The sequence below is a fragment of the Xenopus laevis genome, chromosome 7S (assembly GCF_017654675.1).
Source record: "Xenopus laevis strain J_2021 chromosome 7S, Xenopus_laevis_v10.1, whole genome shotgun sequence".
NCBI classification, from domain to species: Eukaryota; Metazoa; Chordata; class Amphibia; order Anura; family Pipidae; genus Xenopus; species Xenopus laevis.
Genome location: NC_054384.1, coordinates 15,668,117 through 15,690,072, shown reverse-complemented (window position 1 = coordinate 15,690,072; position 21,956 = coordinate 15,668,117). Strand labels below are relative to the sequence as shown.

Genomic DNA, 21,956 nt, shown 5'->3' with positions numbered 1-21,956 from the left:
TCACTTTAATTTGGACGGATATGTTGCAGCAAATACATTACATTACACAAGTCCAGGGAACCTTAAAGGGGTGGTTCACCTTTAAGGTACCTTTTTTTATGTTACAGAATGGCCCATTCTAAGCAACTTTTCAATTGGTTTTCATTGTTTATTTTTTATTAGTTTTATAGTTATTTGCCTTTTTTCTTCTGACTCTTTGTCACTTTCAAATGGGCGTCGCTGACTCCCTTCTAAAAAAAAACAAATGCTCTGTAAGGCTACAAATGTTATGTTATTGCTATTTTTTATTACTGATCCTTCTATTCAGGTCTCTCCTATTTATATTCCAGTTTCTTATACAAATCAATGTATGGTTGCTAGGGTACTCTAGTTACCAGAAGAGCTGATGAATAAAAATCTAAATAACTGAAAAACCTTCAATAATAAAAAATGCAAACAAATTGCAAATTGTCTCAGAATATCACCTTCTACATCATACTAAAAGTTATCTCAAAGGTGAACAACCCCTTTAATAAAGAACACAGAGTTGTTATAATGCCCTTCACATGAGACCACTGTATAGCTTATGTTCCATATGTTAGGAAATGTATGGGGGAAACCAGTTACTGGGATACTGTCATGGGAAAACATGTTTTTATTCAAAACGCATCAGTTAATAGTGCTGCTCCGGCAGAATTCTGCACTGAAATCCATTTTTCAAAAGACAGATGTTTTTACATTCAGTTTTGCAATCTGACATTGGGCTAGACATATTGTCAGTTTCCCAGCTGCCCCCAGTCATGTGACTTGTGCTCTAATAAACTTCAGTCACTCTGCTGTACTGCAAGTTGGAGTGATATCCCCCCAGACTTCTGTCAGAATCTCTCCTCCAGGCCCAAGTGGTGATATGACCACTGAGCGGCATGCCACCCCCTAATTTTTGCAACCATAGGCCTGGGCCTTTGTGTCCTGCCCACAAATCTGGACCTATCCATGTTAATGTGATCATGCTAAGACTTGAAGTCCATCTTCTTTTCAGACAAAGCCTCCATAAAAAGAATAAGGACTTAAAGTCCCAAAACCCACCTCTTCAACATTGAACAAAGTGAGAGTGGGGTTGAATGACATTGCCAGCCTAAGGGGGGAGGGGTTAGCAGCAGCCTTCCATGGCATCCTCTAAGTCTAAGTCAATCACGAGTAACTAAATATACTGTATATGCGTGTGTTATATATTTCTCCTATAAAGATAAATATTGTTTTTTGTATTAACAGTTGCATGTCAGTTAAATCTTGCAAGCCAGCATTTGTCAGTCATTTCCCATTGTGCAGAACCACGAACCCTCTCTCCCTGCAGGTGTGGCTGACACTACTTGCTGCCAAGCCAAATTTAAAGCAGGTTCTTAGTTCATTTCCATTGTAAGGCGTATTAGCACAAAGAATTTATCCTTTAATTGATAATCCGGAGACATGAAATCTGAGGATAAGAGGCTTTTTGACCGTAGTTTATGTTTCAGTCTATTAAATCCTAATTCAGGGACCTAGATTGTCAGCCATCATTTAGGTCATCCTCTTAGAAGTTTTTTTTTTTTATCAGCAGAGATCAGAGAGTATTATCCAAATTTGCAAAGAATTTACCAATTAGCTTCAGTACAGGATTCACAGCAGGGGATCTCTACATCCTAACCGATGAAAGGGGGTTTATTTTAAATAAAATCTAGTCCTGAATTAAAGAAAAATAACATTCTAATAAAAACATAAAATGGCTAGAAATTGGAATTCCATCTTCTGTGTTTGTTTTTATAGATTCTTTATACTCTTTTCCCCTCATTTTTATAGTAAAGAGAAAGATAAAAATCACAAATGTCTCTGTCTTAATTTGATGCTCAGCCGTATATCATAGACATGTTGATTGAAGCCAAATCCCATCCATCAAAGTCTACTAGAGGCACTCCCCTCTGGCACAGCTAAAACTGAAAATCACTTGAAAACACATTCAGCCCCTGTAAAATCACTAGATATCCGACTTTATCTCACACAGACATGTAGTTGGTATGTGATGACACCAACTACTTTGTAGCTGCAACAAGTCACCAGTAATGAAGCCTTCGTATGGAATGTGCTCTTGTGCTGTTTTCTATGGTTCATTTATGTTTCTTAGGGCTGAGACACACACTGGCAGATTCGGGGAGATTAGTCGCCCGGCGACAAATCTCCTCTTCTTCGGGGTGACTTACCTCGGGTGACTTACCTTCTTCGGATGACTTACCTCCCCCAACTGTCTTCCCGTCGGCTAGAATGAAAATCGCCAGTGGATGGCACTCGTGAGGCAACTTTGGGCGACTTTGAAAACAAAACGCTCCGAGTTCCATCCCGCCGGCGATTTTCATTCTAGCCGGCAGGAAGGAAGGGAAGGCAGTTCAGGGAGATTAATCGCCCGGAAGAAGAGGAGGAGATTTGTCGCCGGGCAACTAATCTCTCCGAATCTCTCCGAATCTGCCAGTGTCTGTCTGCCAAAGAAAAACATTTTTTAAATCGAAATGAAGGTTTTTCATTGTGTTAAGAATATCCATATTTCAAAGCTTTCCCTGGCTGGTTTTTGTTCTTCTGGGGTTGGCTTGTTTCATCTGTTATTTTGGGCCAAATTTGGATTAAATGAGAAAAGCTTTTCTCTCAATTCAATTCCAGATTTTCCCATCGAGCCAGCTGCAATTCATTGAGAAAAAAGCTTATCTTACTGTTTATCACATGAAAACTATTGAACCGTGCCCATAAGTTTTACCGTGATAACGTGAAAGTTATGTACAATAGTTGATCTTTATAGCAGCATGGTTATAGTGCTGAGTGTGGCATTATGTATTTGTTGTGTTACCAATGGTGCCTGCTAGTTTTGCAATAGCTTATTTATTTGTTAGTGGGATTCATTTGCATTTGTGGGTTTGGTTTTCTTCTTTTTTTTTTTGTTCTGTTGTAGAGGATGATACATCTTTTACAACTCTTCAATTTCAGTCTTGTAGAGTGCCATTTGTAGCCTAATGGGTTACGATCCCCATACATGGGCAAATATAAGATGCCGACAGATTAAGTCAGCAGCTTATTGGACAGTGTATGGGGCCCTCTGACGGGCTTCTCCAATTGCTATCTGGCTGATAGTCAGCCAGATGTCTATGGGTCAGGTTTAAAAATCCAGTTGGATCGAGGACTGTATCAGATGGTTGATGCGAATATCGTTCCGACCACCGTATTCTCCTCGTTGTGATCCAATCAGATCAGCCCGATATCGCTCACCTCAAGGCAATCTCACCAAACAAGCAGATCTCTAAGGGGCAGATTTACTAAGCTTGAGTGGAAGATTCGGAAGATAAAAAATTTGAATTTTGAAGTATTTTTTTGGGTACTTTGACCATCGAATTGGACAAATTAGATCGAATTCGATCGAATCGAATGATTCCAACGATTTTTACTTTGAAACGGTCGAATCATCTGATTCGATCGAATTCGATCTAATTTGACCCATTGGATGGTCGAAGTACCCAAAAAAATACTTTGAAATTCAAATTTTTATCTTCCGAATCCTTTACTATTCGATAGTCGAAGTACTGTCTCTTCGACTTCATACTTCGCCACTTTAAACCTACCGAGGTACAATGTTAGCCTATGGGGACCTTCCCATTTTTTTTTTTTGCAAAAACACAACAAAAAAAAACTCCAAAGAAACATGAATAAAGAAAATGTTGATGAATTGGCCAATGGAACTATTCAAGAGGAGATTTATTACATTTCAGAACTCGGGAAAAAAAACTGTGAATAAACTCGATCCAGCTTGTTTGTGGTTTTTTATTTACCAAAAAACTTGAACCAAAGAAGCTCAGTCTTGTTATGGCGAGGCAACCATTAATTTAGTGAGTGGGAAGCAACCAAAGTTTCTGGGACTGTCACAAAGTGTGGGAATGTTCCTCAGCCATTTATAAATATGAAGGACAATAAAGGAAAAAGATTAGAAGGGCAGCTTAATTCCATCCAGAGAAACAGGTCCAATCTCTTTGATTTGGCATGGCAGGGCTTCCAATTCAGCGGCTGGCATTGCCGGCACTCTTCTCTAATTCTAACTTCGTGTTTGCATAAAGCCTTCAAAATACTCATCTTGGGATTTATTCCATTTGCTCAGTTCGTTTTAAAGTGCCGCACACCCCTTTTATTCCCACAAATCTTTTCACCTTTTGAACTCGCTGGAACCCACCGACGCTCTTTTATTCCCTTTTAATCCTCTGGTATAAAAATAATAGGAAGTAAATAGCCCGATGGTCCCCTCTAAGCGCTCTGTTTAAGGTGCTTATGCAAAGTGTCAATAGAAGCAATTGGCCTTAACAGTATGACTACATAGTTGCTTGAAAATGGGCTAATCTCTTACTTGTGTTATTCAGAGGTCAGAAAGGGATTTTTTTTTCTTCTCCTCCCCGGCACCCCCCTTAGTGAATGGGCTTCTCTGTGTTTTTATAAGTCCCTTTTCTGTGGTAATTATGCCCCCAGGCTGTGGAAAGACAGCATTTATCCAATGCGGTAGAAGCAGCAAGTCTTCTTACATGTTTATCAAGTAAATTGGACCTCACAAAAGGTAATTACATATACAGTCAAATGTAGAAGTAACGGGATGATTAGAATTTAATATACTATTTAGCATATGAACGGAGTCCATTGTGGAGGGGAGAATGTTGTTTTGAACCCCAGCTTTGCCACGGGGGTCTTCATTATTAAGCAGCGACTTTATATCAGCCACACATTTTCTGTCATTTTATTGTGAGCCCCCAGTATGCTGTTTCCAATGACGTCATGTTTTTGAAATTTAATTTAACATTCATGGCGATATATGGTAACATTTTGTTTTATGCCTTACCGATTAAATACTACATTGTAATATATAAAGATACATGTCACCAAAGGTCAGGCACCTGGGTGACCTATCCAAAATCTAAGTCCTATCCAACCCCTTCCATTTCACTCACAGTTGGGTAGCAGTGGGGTGCCACCAACAGCCCCTTAGGCCACTGACAAGCAGTGAACTGGATGATGGGCCAGGGCAGTCCTTTGCTTGCTTAAATTTGATCTGTATCGTAGTGGGAAGGAACGTTTAGAAGACGGGGAATAATGCATGCTCATTGCTCAAGAATATTCACTTTATTTAAAGGCTTTTTTGAAATAATGTCAATCAGAAGGTCGTCCATTGTCACGTGGAGGCATAGGCATAATGCATGAAAAGAGAAGGACCTTACTCTGAAAAATACTTTGGCGGCATGTTGTGTAGACAGATAGTGAACACACAAATACTGGTGTATGGCTCTATCCAAGAACAAAGTCAACAAATCTATGGTCTAGAGATAATGAAACTAAAAAAGTGAATGAAAGAAATAATAACGCTGATGACATGGTTTCTCACCAAGGTAACCCCCAGTCCAAGGGTTGCCAATTAATTTTTCCAATGGGCAAAAATCCAAATGGATTGAGGCCCATTTCCAAGTAATGGAGTAGCTTAAGTCTTGATAAGTCAAAAAGGCTTTATTAGGACATGCATAGGCCTAGCGTGTTTCGTGCCTCTGTGAGCATTTATTCATAGCCTAGGAATAAGTGCCCACACAGGCACGAAACACGTTAGGCCTATGAATGTGCTAATAAAGCCTTTTTAACTTAAAGGGATACTGTCATGGGAAATTTTTTTTTTTCAAAATGAATCATTTAATAGTGCTGCTCCAGCAGAATTCTGCACTGAAATCCATTTCTCAAAAGAGCAAACAGATTTTTTTATATATTCAATTTTGAAATCTGACATGGGGCTAGACATTTTGTCAATTTCCCAGCTACACCATGTCATGTGACTTGTGCCTGCACTTTAGGAGAGAAATGCTTTCTGGCAGGCTGCTGTTTTTCCTTCTCAATGTTACTGAAGGAGTCTCAGTGAGACATGGGTTTTTACTATTGAGTGTTGTTCTTAGATCTACCAGGCAGCTGTTATCTTGTGTTAGGGAGCTGCTATCTGGTTACCTTCCCATTGTTCTTTTGTTTGGCTGCTGGGGGGGAAAGGGAGGGGGTGATATCACTCCAACTTGCAGTACAGCAGTAAAGAGTGAAGTTTATCAGAGCACAAGTCACATGACTTGGGGCAGCTGGGAAATTGACAATATGTCTAGCCCCATGTCAGATTTCAAAATTAAATATAATTAAATTAAATATAAAAAAAATCAGTTTGCTCTTTTGAGAAATGGATTTCAGTGCAGAATTCTGCTGGAGCAGCACTATTAACTGATTCATTTTGAAAAAAAAAAAAAATTCCCATGGCAGTATCCCTTTAAGACTTGAGCTTTACTACTGCTTTACTTGGAAATGGGCCTCGCTCCATTTGGATTTTTTTAGATAGATAGTGGTCTTATTATGTCTATATTGCATTGGTGGAATGGACAGGCTTGTTTACAGGAATTTCACAGGGAACCAGGCTCCCAATGTCACTCATTCTTGTGTGAAGCACCACAATTGATCTTCATTTTATTAGCAATTAAGTGGTTCCCGTGCTTTCTTCCTAAAATTAATATATATATATTTATATTTTGTTATTTTTTAATTTCTTTATATTGTCTTAGGAATGCAGTATTCAGCAGTAGTTTTCCATGTGAACTTCAGGGTAGACAGGTCAAGAACCAACCATAGACAATTAGAGCTTTGGAATGTGCAGAACAGGCCCAGGAACAATATATATCGGCAGCAGTAGATCTGGGATGCCAGAGACATATTTCCCCCATGTTGCTGGCATCTCACAGTATCTTAAAGTTTAATCAGGGTTGCTGGGGACTAAGGGAAGCTTGCGGATATCTCTGATCTATAAAATATTTGCTGATAATGGAGTTTGAACTCCAGCAGCACCGTTCATTAACTAATAACGACATTCTTTCAACCTATGCTCTAGGAATTCATTTCCAAGTTCTGTTCTTGGCAACCACATGGGGTAAAGTTAAACCTCTTAAACAGTTATGAAATATTTCTTGTAGGAAAGCTAGAAACAAAGAAAAACTATTCCCTCTCTTATTATTAATTTAGTTTTTTGACTCCTCCTCCTAAAAAGAAAAGCCAACAACATTCTAAGTGGTGTTGCTGGTCTTGCTTGCAGGAAAGTTGGCCTTTGTAACGTATTTAGAAACTGAACAAGCACAAGTTGGCCATAAAAGTACAATATGAAGTTTTTTGTGTTGAAAAATTGGGGACACTCAGGTGTCCATTGACAAACAATCAAACTGCATTTTTTTCCATAAATCACAAAAAATTTGAGGTTTTCCTTTATTTCTTAAAATCTCTACAAATGTGAAATTTATAAAGTGAAAAAACCACAAAGGCTTTAAATGCCATACTTGGCCAAGTGAAAGGTGCACTGATCTTATTGGACCATGTTTAGCCCAATCAGAATTTTAGACAGTACCAGATTTTTTATCTCTACAAATTATCTGAAAAACTTGAATTTATTCTGATCTTTTAATAAATTCAATGACAATTGTGGTTTTAGAGTTTGTTCAGTGTCAGACTAACCCACTGGGATACCAGGAAAACTCCTGGTGGCCCCAAGTGTCAGGCCCTCCTGTTTATTACCATTTAGCCAATTTCATGGTCATTCCCTATTTCTTTATAGGGAAAAAATGCATAATAATGGAAGAATATAGTTAGTAGATATAAAAGATTAGGAGAATAAAGAGGTTAAGTGAGGAGTGGAGGAATAATAATTTGGAAAGTGAACACATGGGTTAAGGTTTTCTGGTGGGCGCAGTGTCTAAGATTTTCTGGTGGGGCCCTGGCATCCCAGTCCGACACTGAGTTTGTTTGTTTAGTCATGATTTCAAATACCTCTAAAACAAATAAAATTCGACCTTTAATAAATAAGCCTCCACTAGAAAATCCTATTAGAAGGGCTACAAGTTGATAGTCATAATCATTAATCTGGTATAGTTTAGTTAAACAAAAATGTGACATAAATATAAGGTATCAGATTGTTGGTTGGTGAGGTCCAAAAACAGGTTTAAGAACATGTGATAGAAAGAATATCATTCAAACCATGAGTAAAACAGAATATTTGTCCCATTCACCCCATATGTAATACCAAACATTCCATCTAATTCTGCTGTTCAAGAGCTTGATACCAGTAGATATATTGGGATAATTACATATTGCCTGAATTTGTATAGCCGTTACTGTGGCAAACAGTGATTCATTCTAATTGTCTGCTATCTGAAGGTAGTTGTTAACTTCTGAGTTTGATCATGTGGTTTGCGGGCCAATAGGCTGATAGCTTATGGATGTTGGATGTGGTTCCATCTTACAAGGAATTATTAAATGTCACTAAGAAGCCAGTTTGAGCCAGATAAACTGTTGTTGCCCTGGATAGTTGCTGGGCTACAAGCTGAAGGTCATTTAGGGCGATATTTTGGATGTTTGGAAAATTGCCTGTTTGCTTCCTTAGATATATTGTAAGCCCTGTCTGAAGGTCAATTTATATAAAATATTCTTGGGACTATAGCTGAATTACTGAACTACGAGGGGGCCTAACCAATTGTTGGACCGCAAAGGGGTGTCTAAATGCAAAAATGAATGAGTAAGTAATGGGAAGTTACATTTTCTATTTACTGCCTGCACCTCTTATTGTTTGGAAGCAGAACATTTGAAAGTTGGACATAGACCTGTATAAACATTTGCACAGTATCCATCAGTTAATCAGTGGGAAGTTGGAGATTATCCTTCAGTGTATGGATTTATGGCCTATGTCCAGCCTACCAAGCCATAGTGCAGGCTACATGGCTATGTATCACTGGTTGTCTATGTTTTCAAGGTCAAAACCAGAAGGTTTCCAGACATTGTGATGAGACAGGCACAATTATGTGCCCATATACAGTAGAAGAGATCACACCACTTTATGTAGGATTTTGTGCAAAAGGGCAAAATAATCAAACACTGGCACTTAAGATCATTATTTTTGTTTCATGCAAGTGAGTTGACTTTTTCCATTCAAGGACACAGCCTGAAGAGCTTTCTTTCTTCTCCCTGGAAGTGTTTTAATACCGACGACTTATTGAAAATGGAATCCAAGATACAGAAATTAAATGGGGTTTAAAATTTACAGACAGCTTTAACTTCAATCTAGGCTAACCAAGATAAAATCTGTCTCCTACTGAAGCGCTGGGCTTTTTGTTCGTTCTTTTTTGGCCAATAAAAAAAAATTGAAGAAAAAAAAAAGTAAAAAAGTATTTTTGTAAAGATTTGTTTTATGCAGCCATGGTGGGACAGCATACACACACTCACCACTAATGGATCATCATATAGATTGAGAATCTCACCTTTCCAGGGTATTATTATATTCTATTTTATTGAATGATTATATTTTATATTTATTTTTATTTACAAAAATCCACATTATGGGGGTCATTTACATTTACAGACACCCTGAATGCAAGTACGGTATAAGAGGACTAAGGGGCACAAAAGCACACCCTGCACCTTGTGTTAAAAAATTGGGGTCAAGCTGCAGAGCACAGAGCCAGCAGATGCAAGGCAGCATTGTCTTTATCGGGCCACAACAAAATACAGGGGTGCTTTGAGGCGACCTAACATTATACCTCTCCTGCCCCTCATGACTGCCCCTCTGCCAGCACTAGTCAAGCAATAGGTGCCTAAGAAACATACAGAGGCATTTTTTGATGCTTTTATTTAAAATTCACACCTAACAAACTCTAAAGAAAAACACAATAAGCAGTCCACTGAGAAGCCCTCTGTATAAACAAACCTGTCTCTCCCCCTGCTGCAGCCAATAAGGCCTTCTGATAACAAGCAGCTCATTATACAGTGGATTGCACTTTATTTTGACTATGCCTCTGGGATCAGGAGCAGAATGTGACTTTACATTCATCTTCAGAATGTGCCCCCTTTGGTCTAAGAAATAACTAAAACTATTCATATTTCCTAAATAAACTAAAAGACAGAAAGTATGTTCAGCAGTTCATTTGGTATACAGCCCTTTTTTCATCAGAAATCAAACACCATCTATGCCCTTTTCCAAATCTCAATATCTTTCTACGTTTAGAAGTTGTGGAACAGGAAGGGATTTTTATTTGTCAAAATGGTGCTCCTATAATAATGTCCTCCATTATAATATTATAACAATAATAACCATAACACTCTAATAATGTCCTGTAGCCTGTGTAATAATGCTGCAGTTGTACAGTGTAGAGATGACAATCTTGTTTATATCTTGTGCTTTCTGCTTGTTTATTATGAAAATAAAAAAAATTAAGTCACAAAGCGACAATAAAGAATCCATTTAAGTGCCTTAGAGAATGCAGGGATTTGTATTTCACTTCGGACTTGTTCCTAAACAAACGGATTACATTCCTCAGAGCTGGAATTAGCAAAGTTATTCAGTGATAGGATTGCTTTAAATTCTGATTTATGGATTAAAAGGCTGGATTAATAATAAGTCGAGTCCTATTGATTTCTATATGACTAGCAACAGAATTGTTTGCTTGTCTTTGAATTTACATGAAGTGAAGAACACATTTCCTAGTTAAATATATGCAGTATTTGCAAATCTGGTCTCTTCTTCAGTTTGCCGCCAATTTAATTTAATATTCTTAAATGCTAGTAGTGTAAGAAAGAGTGTAAACAGGTTAAAAGGCACCTAACAAAATTGTTTTAACCAGTTTATAGAGCCCGCACCCTGGTTGTGGTAACCAATGTTCCCTCTAAGCTGTTGTGCTCACAAAGAATTTTGTGTGAAAACACAACATTTTGCATTTTGACCTGAGCACACAGTTTTTAAAAAATTTAAAATGTGTGCACAAAAGATTTTTTTGCACACATAACCGAGAAGGGATTAGAGAGAATATTGAAGGGAACCGATACTGGTAGCCATTGCTATGCTGCCTGCACGGCGAGAAAGCTCCCGTTGTGAGCGACCATACTGGTACCGAAGCATATACTGTAAATTAGGCTTAGTGTCCCAGCTCCCTCCTGGTGTGGGAGGTATAGCACTAGCTACCTGCATTTTTTTTCAGAAAATAGTCTTGTTTCCCCTACAGGAGTGCAAGCCTGCACCTCCAGTGGGGTAAACATTTTCCCCCGATAGGTACCCTTTAAAGGAGTTGTTCATCTGTATGCTGTAGAGAGTGATATTTGAGACAATTGGTTTTAATTTTTATTATTTGTGGTTTTTAAGTTATTTCAATTTTTATTCAGCATCTCTGCAGTCTGCAGTTTCAATTTTCAAGCCGTGTGCTAGGGTCCTAATTAACCTAGCAGCCATGCATTGATTTGTATAAGAAACTGGAATATGAATAAGAGAGACCTGAATAGAAAGATGAGTAATAAGCAATAACAATAGATTTGTAGCCTTTACAGAGCATTTGTTTTTTTTAGATGAGGTCATTGACCCCCCCCCCTATATGTAAGCTGGAAAGAGTCAGAAGAAGAAAGCAAATAAATTAAAAACTATAAAAAATAATGAAAACCAAATGAAAAGTTGCTTGGAATTGGCCATTCTATAACATACTAAAAGTTAAATTAAAAGTGAACCACCCCTTTAAAGGATAAGAAACACTAGGCACAGGGACCACTACCCTCTAGGCCTGGGGGCTTCAAGCATAGGCTTGAAAATGTCTTATGGTAACTAAGGCAGAATCTTTAACCAACTTGACCAGCAATACTCTGCAGTAAATTGGGCCACTGATCAGATCCTAATAGGGCCAAGGCAGTGCCGGGACTGTGGAACTTGCTGACACTTTTCATTGAGCTAATATTTGCTAGACATGGGGTAGGCAAGAGGGAAGGTACTTGCCTGGCACCCCCCAAGCTTTGTGCCCAAGGCACGTACCTCGTCTGCCTATCTCTAGTTCCAGCCCTGGGCCACGGGGAAACTAATTGGGAAAGGACAACAACAGAAAAAGGACTGACACTCTCACCTAAGGGCATTTCCAAACTTGCCCGATGGATATTTGGTTGATTTTTGACCAAGGCCATCGAGAGTGACCCAAACATGAGCCAATTAGCTAGCAACTCGGCCTGGAATGGCCAAATAAGCATATTTTATTGGCCTGTTTATGGGCACCTTAAGATTAATAGAAACAATATGTAGTGCTGTATTCATATTAAGCAAGTTAGAGCTCACCAGTATCTCATGGGATGTGGATATACATGCCCCAGACCATCAATTTGAGGAGGTAGTAGATACCATGAATATCAGCAGACTCTCGTATTGGTGGTATGTAACAAGCTTGAAAGCAACAGAGGAGTAGAGGGAGATGTTTAATTGGTATTGTTCTGCATGTATTTAGTAGTTAAATGAGAAGAAAACAATAATGTGATAATATTAACTTCATGTATTACTTAATGGAACCATATAAGAGATGAACATAATTTGACTCATATTTATTACATTTTGCTTTTTCAAGTTATTACAGAGAACACCTTTAAACTGATAAATTGATTTGCCAAAGAGGATGTTTACTGAAAACTCGCTCCATTAATTCAACATAAACACGCCTCTGTGGCAGAAGGCCATTAAAGTAGCTGTTAACGGAGGCTTTTATTTATATTTACAGTGTTTTGGTTTTTTTTGTTGTAGAAGAACTTATTGCAGAGGAAAAAAACTGTAATAGGATAAATTGATTTACTAAAGAGGATGTTTAGTGAAACTGTCACAATTAATTATAGGTAGGCGCGGCCGTGCGGCAGAAGCCCATTAAAGCAGCTGTTTGCTTGAAGGTTCATTAGCTCAAGTCTTATTAGTCACTGATAACATAAGCTCCTGTATCACAAGCCATTGCTGAAAATGATTTCTGTACATGTCACATTCTGTCAGTGAAATGAGCGATACATTTAATGGGCAGGTGCCGCATGGTTAGAAGAAATTGACTGATCTCAACTTTGGACCCTCGGCACAAAAGATCAGATGATGCTTGAAGCATTGTGTTTTTTGGTAGGTCGAAACTTCATTCCTGCTGTTCCTGCAAAATTTGGGCAAGATCTAGGCATGCAAAGGTATTGGTTAGTTTTGCTAGCTAGATAATGGGGCAGATTTACTAAAGGACAAAGTGACTAACGCTGGCGAAGATTCTCCGTTTTCAGGGACTTCGCAGATTTACTAACAGGCGATGTTAGATGATTCACACACTATCGGCAGGCGAATTTTCGCTCTGGCAAATGGACGTTACTCCGCCAATTCACTAAGATGCGGATTTTACTAAACGTTACCTCCTTCGCCAGACTTGCCTTCGCCAGCTCAGACCAGACAAAGTGCATTGGAGTGCATAGATCTTCCTCATTCTTCTGTTACATACATCATATTTTTTAGTGGAAAAAATGTCTAAGTCCAAAAAACGCTGGCGTCTTTTTATTGCTTTTTATTTGTTATTTTTGGATACCTGGGTTCCCCCATATATTTTCTAACATATGGAACATAAACTATACAGTGGGCTCATGTGTAGGGAATTATAACAACTCTATTTTCTTTATTAAGGTTCCCTGGACTTGTGTAATGTAATGTATTTGCTGCAACATATACGTCCATTCAACTTTAAATTTCCCGCCGTATGCAAATTAGCCTGAGCTAAGACCTCAAACTGAGTTGCTCTAGGCAGAATTGAATGCTAGCGCATCTTTGCTTTGATTTGCTCGCATTGCCGAAAATTCGCCAGTGTTCAGCGCCCTGGACGCAACTTCGCATTTTAGTTAAGAAGTGTTGCGATGGTTGCAAAGCCGTCGCTGCCAAATTTTCACCGCTTAGTAAGTTTACCCCAAAGTGCTAATAGAGTTGTTATAATAGACAGAACATACACTAAATGGCTTTTGTAGGCAGAGTTAGGAATAGCCGAGAAATCCTGGTGGACTCCTTCTCCTTAATGTGCCCTTCTTCATCAGGCCTGCTGTCTGCCTGCGATTCCCAGGATGGTGGGAGTCGTTTGAGACTGACAAACGTTTACCCACCAAGCAGTGGCAACAGCAAGAGGAGGTACACAGTGGGGTGGTGTGTGGGTCACAGCTGGGTTGGGCGTCCTCCATGGTTGGGGTGGTGGACCGTTAAGGTGGCCTCCCAATACTGTAGATTTTATATAAAAGTTAGTGAGCTTGTTAACAGTCTTTTGGCTTGTTTAGAATTTATAGTCTCCTTTGAAAAATAATGACATAATTTACCCACATAAAACTTCTAAGTTGAAAGAAGTAACCATTTAGCATTTTGGGTTAACCCCAACAATCAAAGCATGCCAACTGGGGTCATAAACATCCTTTTTGTGATACTTGAATGAAAATTCCACAACGTATTTAGTCATAATCCAAATCTGTCAATACTCCAGCCCAGTTTCTGGTACCTTGGAATGGATTTGCTCAAAACAACTGGAGGCAGATTTGCTTCCTACTCTCAAAAACTCCATCGTGTAAAGACCTCAAACACAGTAAAATCACATTGTACTCTTATTTCAAACACAAGCTCTTTTGCCTGCTGCACCAATCATAGTCAGTGGTGCTTTTCTTTGTTGCCTTGGAAAAAGATTAACTTTAATTCAGAAGGGGTTTGAGGTGGAAGGTTGAGGTTGACATGGGAGCTCCTCAATACTTCCCAGCTGCAATACATTTTGAAGTTAGCAGCCTCCCTGTGAAGGAAACACCATCTTTTTAATCAGCCACCAAGTCCTATCAATATAATTATACTCTTTTTTTCCCTCTGTCTTTGGCCAGTGGTTTTATGGCTTGTAAAGTGGCCGTCCAACGACAACAAATACAAGTGAAGGAACTGGAAGAATAATGTAGACTGGAGATGTTTGAGTGACAGCGAGCGACAGTTAAATAGAGAAGAGAAAGATAAGCACAGTGGGCACCATTGTCTTGGCAGAAGAATTGATTCGGTGCTCACAGCTGGAATTTATGCAGAGTTGTATTCAGCAGAGGAGAACCATTCTTTCTTCCTTCTGTTCCTGTGGAACCAGTGGAAAAGCCGTCCTTCATACTCAGAAATGGAAGGGTCACCCCCTGACCCCAAGTGATTTTTTTTAGTCTGTTCTGAATGGGGCAAAAAGAACTGCAACCGGTCTTCCATTGGTGTCATTTGTTTTCCTGGTCAGAAAACTTTGGCTTGGTTAAATAGGGTGGAAGAGAGCTGCTTTGTCTTTTTAATGGTTGACACATAGGAGAAATTAGTTACTAATAATAATACATTTCAGAACAGATGTTCGTGTAGAGCAGTGCACTGATGGGCAAATACATTTCTTTGATGTGCGAGGGCTTAGGGAAATCTGGTAAAGTTGTTTATAAAGTGCCAAGGCAGAACTTGTACCTATTCATAAAACTTTGGCAAAGATGCAGCTTCAGCTTGTATTCGTTTTCATAACTCCGTCATCATCCACTTCCATCAACAGGGCAAATTTACTAAAGTGCGAAGTGACTAACGCGGGCGAAAATTCACCAGCGTGCTGTCATTTTCGTCGATTTACTAATGGACACTGGAGTAACTTTGCTAGCGAAGGAGATTTAGCGGTAATTTAGCGGTAATTCGCTCCCTAATGCCCGCCGAATTTGGGCTCTAGCGAATGGACGTAACTACGCAAATTCACTAAGATGTGGATTTTACTGAACGTCACCTCTTGTGCCAGACTTGCCTCCTCAGACCAGGCGAAGTGCAATAGAGTAGATAGGACTTTCTCAAAAAATAGTTGAAAATAGTCCCAAAAAACGCTAGCGTCTTTTCCTTTTTCAGGGCGATAGGCTGAAAAATATCGTAATTTTTTTTGGGGGTAACCGGCTTCCCCCCTACATTTCCTAACATGTGGCACATAAACTATACACTGGGCTCATGTGTAGGGCAATATAACAACTTTATTTATTTTATTAAGGTTCCCTGGGCTTGTGTAATGTAATGTATTTGCTGCAACATATACTTCCATTATACTTTAACTTCCCGCTAATTAGCTAATGATATCACAACTTCACTTAGATTGGCGCAGTAACGCTAGTGGAACTTTGCCAGCGTTCGGCTAAATGGACGCAACTTCAGAATTTAGTGAATTAGCGTTGTCTAGGCAAATCTATGCCTGACGAAGTGTTGCGCTGTGAGCGAAGCTGTCGCTGGCGAATTTTCGGAGGTTAGTAAATTTGTCCCGTTATATCACAGCAGTTCAGCAATTTCTACTTCCCTTTGAGATAATAAAGAACTTCTTTGGGGCATAGTTATCGAAGTCATCAGTATTTTCCTTCTCGGATGATAGCTTTCTTGAAATAATGAGGTTTTGGCAACAAATATATTTCCATTGCTTCAGTGACACTTCTATATCCATTTTTAATTTGGCTGAAAACTTTTTTAGTTTTATAAACAAGCAAAGTGTATCCATAAACAGGCCACACCCAGCTGTATCAGACTTGGCCCCAATCTGCCTGAAACCCCACCCTAAGCCTTTCCCCTTTTGGGGTCAATGTTAGGACATTGCTTACATGACAAGTACTGGACACACAATTTATTAAAATGTACAGGTATGGGGCCTGTTATCCAGAATGCTCAGGATCTGAGGTTTTCCGGATAATAAATCTTTCCGTAATTTGGATCTTCATACCTTAAAGGGGTTGTTCACCTTCCAAACACTTTTTTTCAGTTCAATTGTTTTCAGATTGCTCACCAGAAATAAAGACTTTTTTCAATTACTTTCCATTTTTTTATTTTTATTTATTTCCGTTTCTCCAAAATCTAAATATAAAGTTGAATGTTCGGGTCTCTGGAGTTTGAGTCTGGCAGCTCAGTAATTCAGGTGCAGATTCTGAATTGTTACAATTTTGCAACAATTAATTTCAGCAGCATCTCTGGAGTATTAGCAACTATTGTATCAATTACAACAGCTGCCTGTAATGAAACCCAGAGATTCTGCTCATCAGGGACAAAGATAAGAGATGTATCAACTAAATGTATCAATTTAGAACAGTTTACAGGGTCGGCGACCCCCCCCCCCCATCCCCGGAGCTGCTTTAGAATGTGAAAAACTAAATTTTACACTTCAATATTAGAAAAAAAGGATCACACATGGAAAGTAGAAAGTAATTGGAAAAAGTCTTGGTTTCAGATAGATCTCTAAACTGAACTGAAAAATATGTTGGGAGATGTTCTTTCCGTAATTCAGAACTCTGTGGATAACGGATTTCCAGATAACGTCTCTCATACCTGTACTGATCAGGATTTTGGACATTTAACACTTTGGTGTAAAACTTAATTTGTTTTTGAAATATTTCAAAATTTGTTGTAACATAAAAATGCCAGAATATAAAGCTTTGATAATTTTGGTTGAAATTGGTGGAAGATATAATATTTGTTGATATTGGAAGGCAAATTATATTGCAGTTTCTCTTTCTAAGCATGTTTGTTGCAAAGGAAAATTATGATGAGTGCCAAAACTAGATTCGGCAGGACACCATCAACTTTTTACAGAACTTATTCCATTTAAACGTTATTATCTTTATAACTGAGCTGAAATTGGATTTCTTCCTCTGCAAAATAAAACTTTCATAAATAAAGATACATATTTATAGATAAATTAAATGAGATATTTTTATTTGCAAAAAAAATGTCATTTGTTTCTAAACAGGGGGCATCTTGGTTGTAGAGTGAGTGCCGCTGCCTGTGTGCATTATGCTAAAATGTAACCCAAGAAAGTTTGTAAGCAAAGTACTTAATGGTAACAAACAGTAACTAACCTGCAAAGGAAGTCGGTTTAAATGGCTTAAATGGATTATGGCTTTAAACCTGAATAAAAGGGATAGCTGTTTTAGTTCAGATACATTAGCTTTTAAAAGATTACCTCAGTATTGACCCGAGAGCCGTTGTGGTGGACCTTAAGATAATGATAGGGATGAGGAGATTGTTGTGTTTGTGTTTAGGAATCAGGGATTCCCTGGTGAATATTGGAAGCAGCTCGTTGCATTTTTAGTCTGGGATTCTCCACTGAGGATAAACTAAGGGCTCTTACTCACGCGTGTTTTTACCTGCGCTCCCCTGCGTTTCGTTTTTCGGCGTTCAGCCACAGGGGAGCGCAGGAATAGACGCATTTCATTATATCAAATGGGGCTGTACTCACTCAGGCGCGTGTAGGCGCCGAACGCAGGAAAAATGCAGCATGTTGCGTCTCAACCTGCGTTCGGCGCCTACACGCGCCTGAGTGAGTACAGCTCCATTTGAAATAATGAAATGCGTCTATTCCTGCGCTCCCCTGCGGCTGAACGCCGAAAAACGGAACGCAGGGGAGCGCAGGTAAAAACGCGCGTGAGTAAGAGCCCTAATTGCTGTTATCCCAGGCACTTAATTAGGGCAAAGTAAAACCCTGCTTTCCATTAGCCTGGAATTTCATTTTCTTTGTCTTTTTCCCGACCATTTTGATTTTGTGATATCTAGTTAGATCAGGGCAATGGAGTCGCTTGCGCATTGTTTTACACATTTTCTTACAGTGGATGAGGTTCTTGGTGCAAAAAAGGTATAGTACATAAGACGCCTCATATACCAATGCAGCGGCAAGTGAACTCCTATGGAAATGGTTGCCAATGTTTGACATATTGATGGTATTCATTAAAGTTATGCAGTTATGCTGGAATTCTTGGGAAAATGCTGCATTGTGGGTAAAAAAATGATGATTGGATGTAAATTGCCCTGTTTTGCATTTTGCACCTTGAACCCTGAGGCACAGCTCTTCTTGCTCCTAGAATGGAGTACAAGAACTGAACGTCTCCCTGTGTTTAGCAGTATGTGCATCCTTTAAATGTGTGACCTAGGGAGCACTGAAGATCACAAGGAGCCCTTGTTCAACCCCTATGACAGGCATTAAATGTAGGGAGTCATCATTATATTGCAGTGGTTTGCTGCTCACTGCTCTCGGCAGCATTGTTGGGCGCATGGGTTCAGTGCTGCATGCATCAGTGCTCAAGCACTTGTGCATGGGGCAGCAGTATATGAAGTCCCTTGATTTTGTTCTTGAGATGCTGTTTTATTGCCTTATACCTTTTTTTTTTTTTTTAGAGAAAATTACAAGCACGAACATCCTTTGGTTCTTAGGAAGAATCCTTACAAAATGTTAAGATTTTGTGTTTTTCAGCTGCTGGACCTGTTTATGGTATGGGACTGGTCAGCTTACTTAGCCGATTATGGGCAGCCAACCTCCAAATATCTGAGAGTGAATCCAAGCACAGCCCTGATTCTGCTGGAGAAGTGAGTATCCCCCCTGCAGATCTGACTATTGCAAGAATTGCATCGGATTTGTGCAGATTGTGCAGTCTGTTTTGCAGTGAGAAGGTTTGTGCTTACATGTACAGTATATCTGTCTGTGGCTTAAAGGAGAAGGAAACCCTAAAAATGACTAGGACTAAAAATGCCATGTTTTATATAGTGAACTTATTGCACCAGCCTAAAGTCTCAGCTTGTCAATAGCAGCAATGATCCAGGACTTCAAACTTGTCACAGGGGGTCACCATCTTGGAAAGTGTCTGTGACACTCACATGCTCAGTGGGCTCTGAGCAGCTGTTGAGAAGCTAAGCTTAGGGGTCGTCGCTTATTATCCAGCAGAAAATGAGCTTCCCCTGTAATATAAGCTGATGCTACAGGGCTGATTATTAAATTCTGATGCTAATTGCACTGGTTTCTGTGCTGTCATGTAGTAATTATCTGTATTAATTACTAATCAGCCTTATATTGTGACATTTCTATTCTATGTGTACTGTATATTGTGAGTGGGTCCCTAAGCTCAGTGAGTGACAACAGCACAGAGCATGTGCAGTGAATCAGCAGAAAAGAAGATGGGGAGCTACTGGGGCATCTTTGGAGACCCAGATCTTTACTGCTAAAGGGTTGTGGTTGCCTGGGGTTGGTACAGAAGCCCAAAACATAATGTACAACATTTCAACCCACTTCTTTAGTTTAACTTTCCTTGTCCTTTAAGGTGGCCATATTAGACACAACAATTACGATCTTTCCTGGAAAAGATGCTTGAATAGTCAGATAAACAGTTACAAAGTATAGAATTCTACCGGTATCTGACGATTCAGCACTAACAATGGCCGATGTTTGGGTGCCTTCAGAGGCGCCCAATCAAAATTTTCCACCAGGGCTGATCGATATCCAAGTCTTCTGCCGACAGCTCGTCTCCCGCCATACACGCACCGAATATCGTACGAAAATGTGTTTCATAGGATAATATCGGTGCGTGTATTGCCTCGTTTAGACTACATCATGCAGATGAACCCGTGCAAGTTCTATAGTAATGCATGGTGCTGTCAAAGTGTGACTGGTCAGATCTGCAGGATTCAGATATACACGAGGTCTAATATTGGATTTAGTTCTGTTTTTTTATTGCATATCTATGTGTGTGCCAGTGGGTTAGAGTGTTGACTTTCTTTTTCTCCAGGATGAAGGACAGCAGCAAGAAGAACAACATCTTTTCTCAGTTCAGAAAAAATGACAGAGACAAACAGAAGTTAATGGAGACTGTTGTGAAACAACTCAGGAGTCTGGTGAACGGGATGTCTCAGCACTCGTAACATTCATTCTGCTCTTATAACAATCAAGGGATACCCATAATGTGCACCACTGCCCTTATAATAGTCGTGGGATATCCATGTGTTCTTCATTGTCCCAATACCAGTCAGGGAATATGCATAATATCATCCACTGCCCTCATACTAATCAGGGGAAACCCATATTGTGTAGCACTGCCCTCATACCATTCAGGAGATACTCATATTGTGCATTACTGCTCTCATAATAGTCAGGGAATACCATTATTGTGCCCCACTGTCCATACACCAGTCAGGGGATACTCATATTGTGCACCACTGCTCTCTTACCAATAAGGGGATATGCATATTGTACACCACTGTCCTCATAATTAGTGATGGGCGAATTTATTCGCCAGGCATGGATTTCGCTGCAAATTTCACGGCTGTGAAAATTTGGCGTGGGAAAATTTGCTGAGACAAAAAAAATTTCGTTCGTCAAAACTGTCGCACGTCAAAATGATTTCGGGCACCAACTGACTTTAATGCATTTGGACAAAAGAGTTGCGCGTGTAAAAACTGTCGCTCGTGCTGAAAAAAAATGTTGACGCCCATCGACTTCAATATGTTTCGCAAATTTTTCAGAGTTTCGCAAAATTTTTTTGGAGTTTTGCGAATTTCTTGGTGAAGCGAAATGGGATAAACTCGCCCATCACTTCTCATAAAAGTCATGGAACCCATATTGTATACCACTGCCCCTACATTAGTCAGGGGATACCTGTAATGTACACCACTAACCCCATAACAGTCAGGGCATATAAATAATGTGCACCGTTGCCTCTATATTAATCAGGAGATACTAGTAATGTGCACCATTGCCTCTATATTAATATCGGAGATACTAGTAATGTGCACCATTGCCTCTATATTAATCAGGAGATACTAGTAATGTGCACCATTGCCTCTATATTAATCAGGAGATACTAGTAATGTGCACCATTGCCTCTATATTAATATCGGAGATACTAGTAATGTGCACCATTGCCTCTATATTAATCAGGAGATACTAGTAATGTGCACCATTGCCTCTATATTAATCAGGACCACCATAGTAATGTGCACCATTGCCTCTATATTAATCAGGACCACCATAATATACACCAAGAAACACACCCCTGCGAGGGACCCACTTATAACTCCAAGAAACACGCTGCAGCACTCCGAATCCTGTGAAAGTGGTTTATTGTGCCAACAAATTAGGACAGGCTTAAGAAAGGGCATTGGTCCAAAGCGTTACCTAGTTTGTTGGCACAATAAACCACTTTCACAGGATTCGGAGTGCTGCAGCGTGTTTCTTGGAGTTATAAGTGGGTCCCTGGCAGGGGGACCCGCAGCTTGCACCCAACGCTACAACAAGCAGTTAGTTATAGTGGAACATCGTCCTCATTTGTCT

General features: G+C 39.5%; 1 protein-coding gene across 3 annotated transcripts in view; it reads left to right on the top strand.

Annotated features, from left to right (window-relative positions):
* The window catches only part of LOC108697397 (exocyst complex component 6), a 159,117-nt gene extending 137,392 nt beyond the window's left edge, over nt 1-21,725 (top strand). For 2 of the 3 annotated variants that reach the window (XM_041570914.1, XM_041570912.1), the window contains 2 exons: nt 19,110-19,222; nt 20,416-21,725. In XM_041570914.1, the coding sequence (XP_041426848.1) occupies nt 19,110-19,222; nt 20,416-20,548 (246 nt within the window). In that variant the 3' untranslated portion in view covers nt 20,549-21,725. Of the gene's footprint in view, nt 1-19,093; nt 19,223-20,415 lie in introns of all 3 variants that reach the window. The other variant, XM_041570915.1, reaches the window with a different exon arrangement.
* The last annotated feature ends 231 nt before the right edge of the window (nt 21,726-21,956 follow it).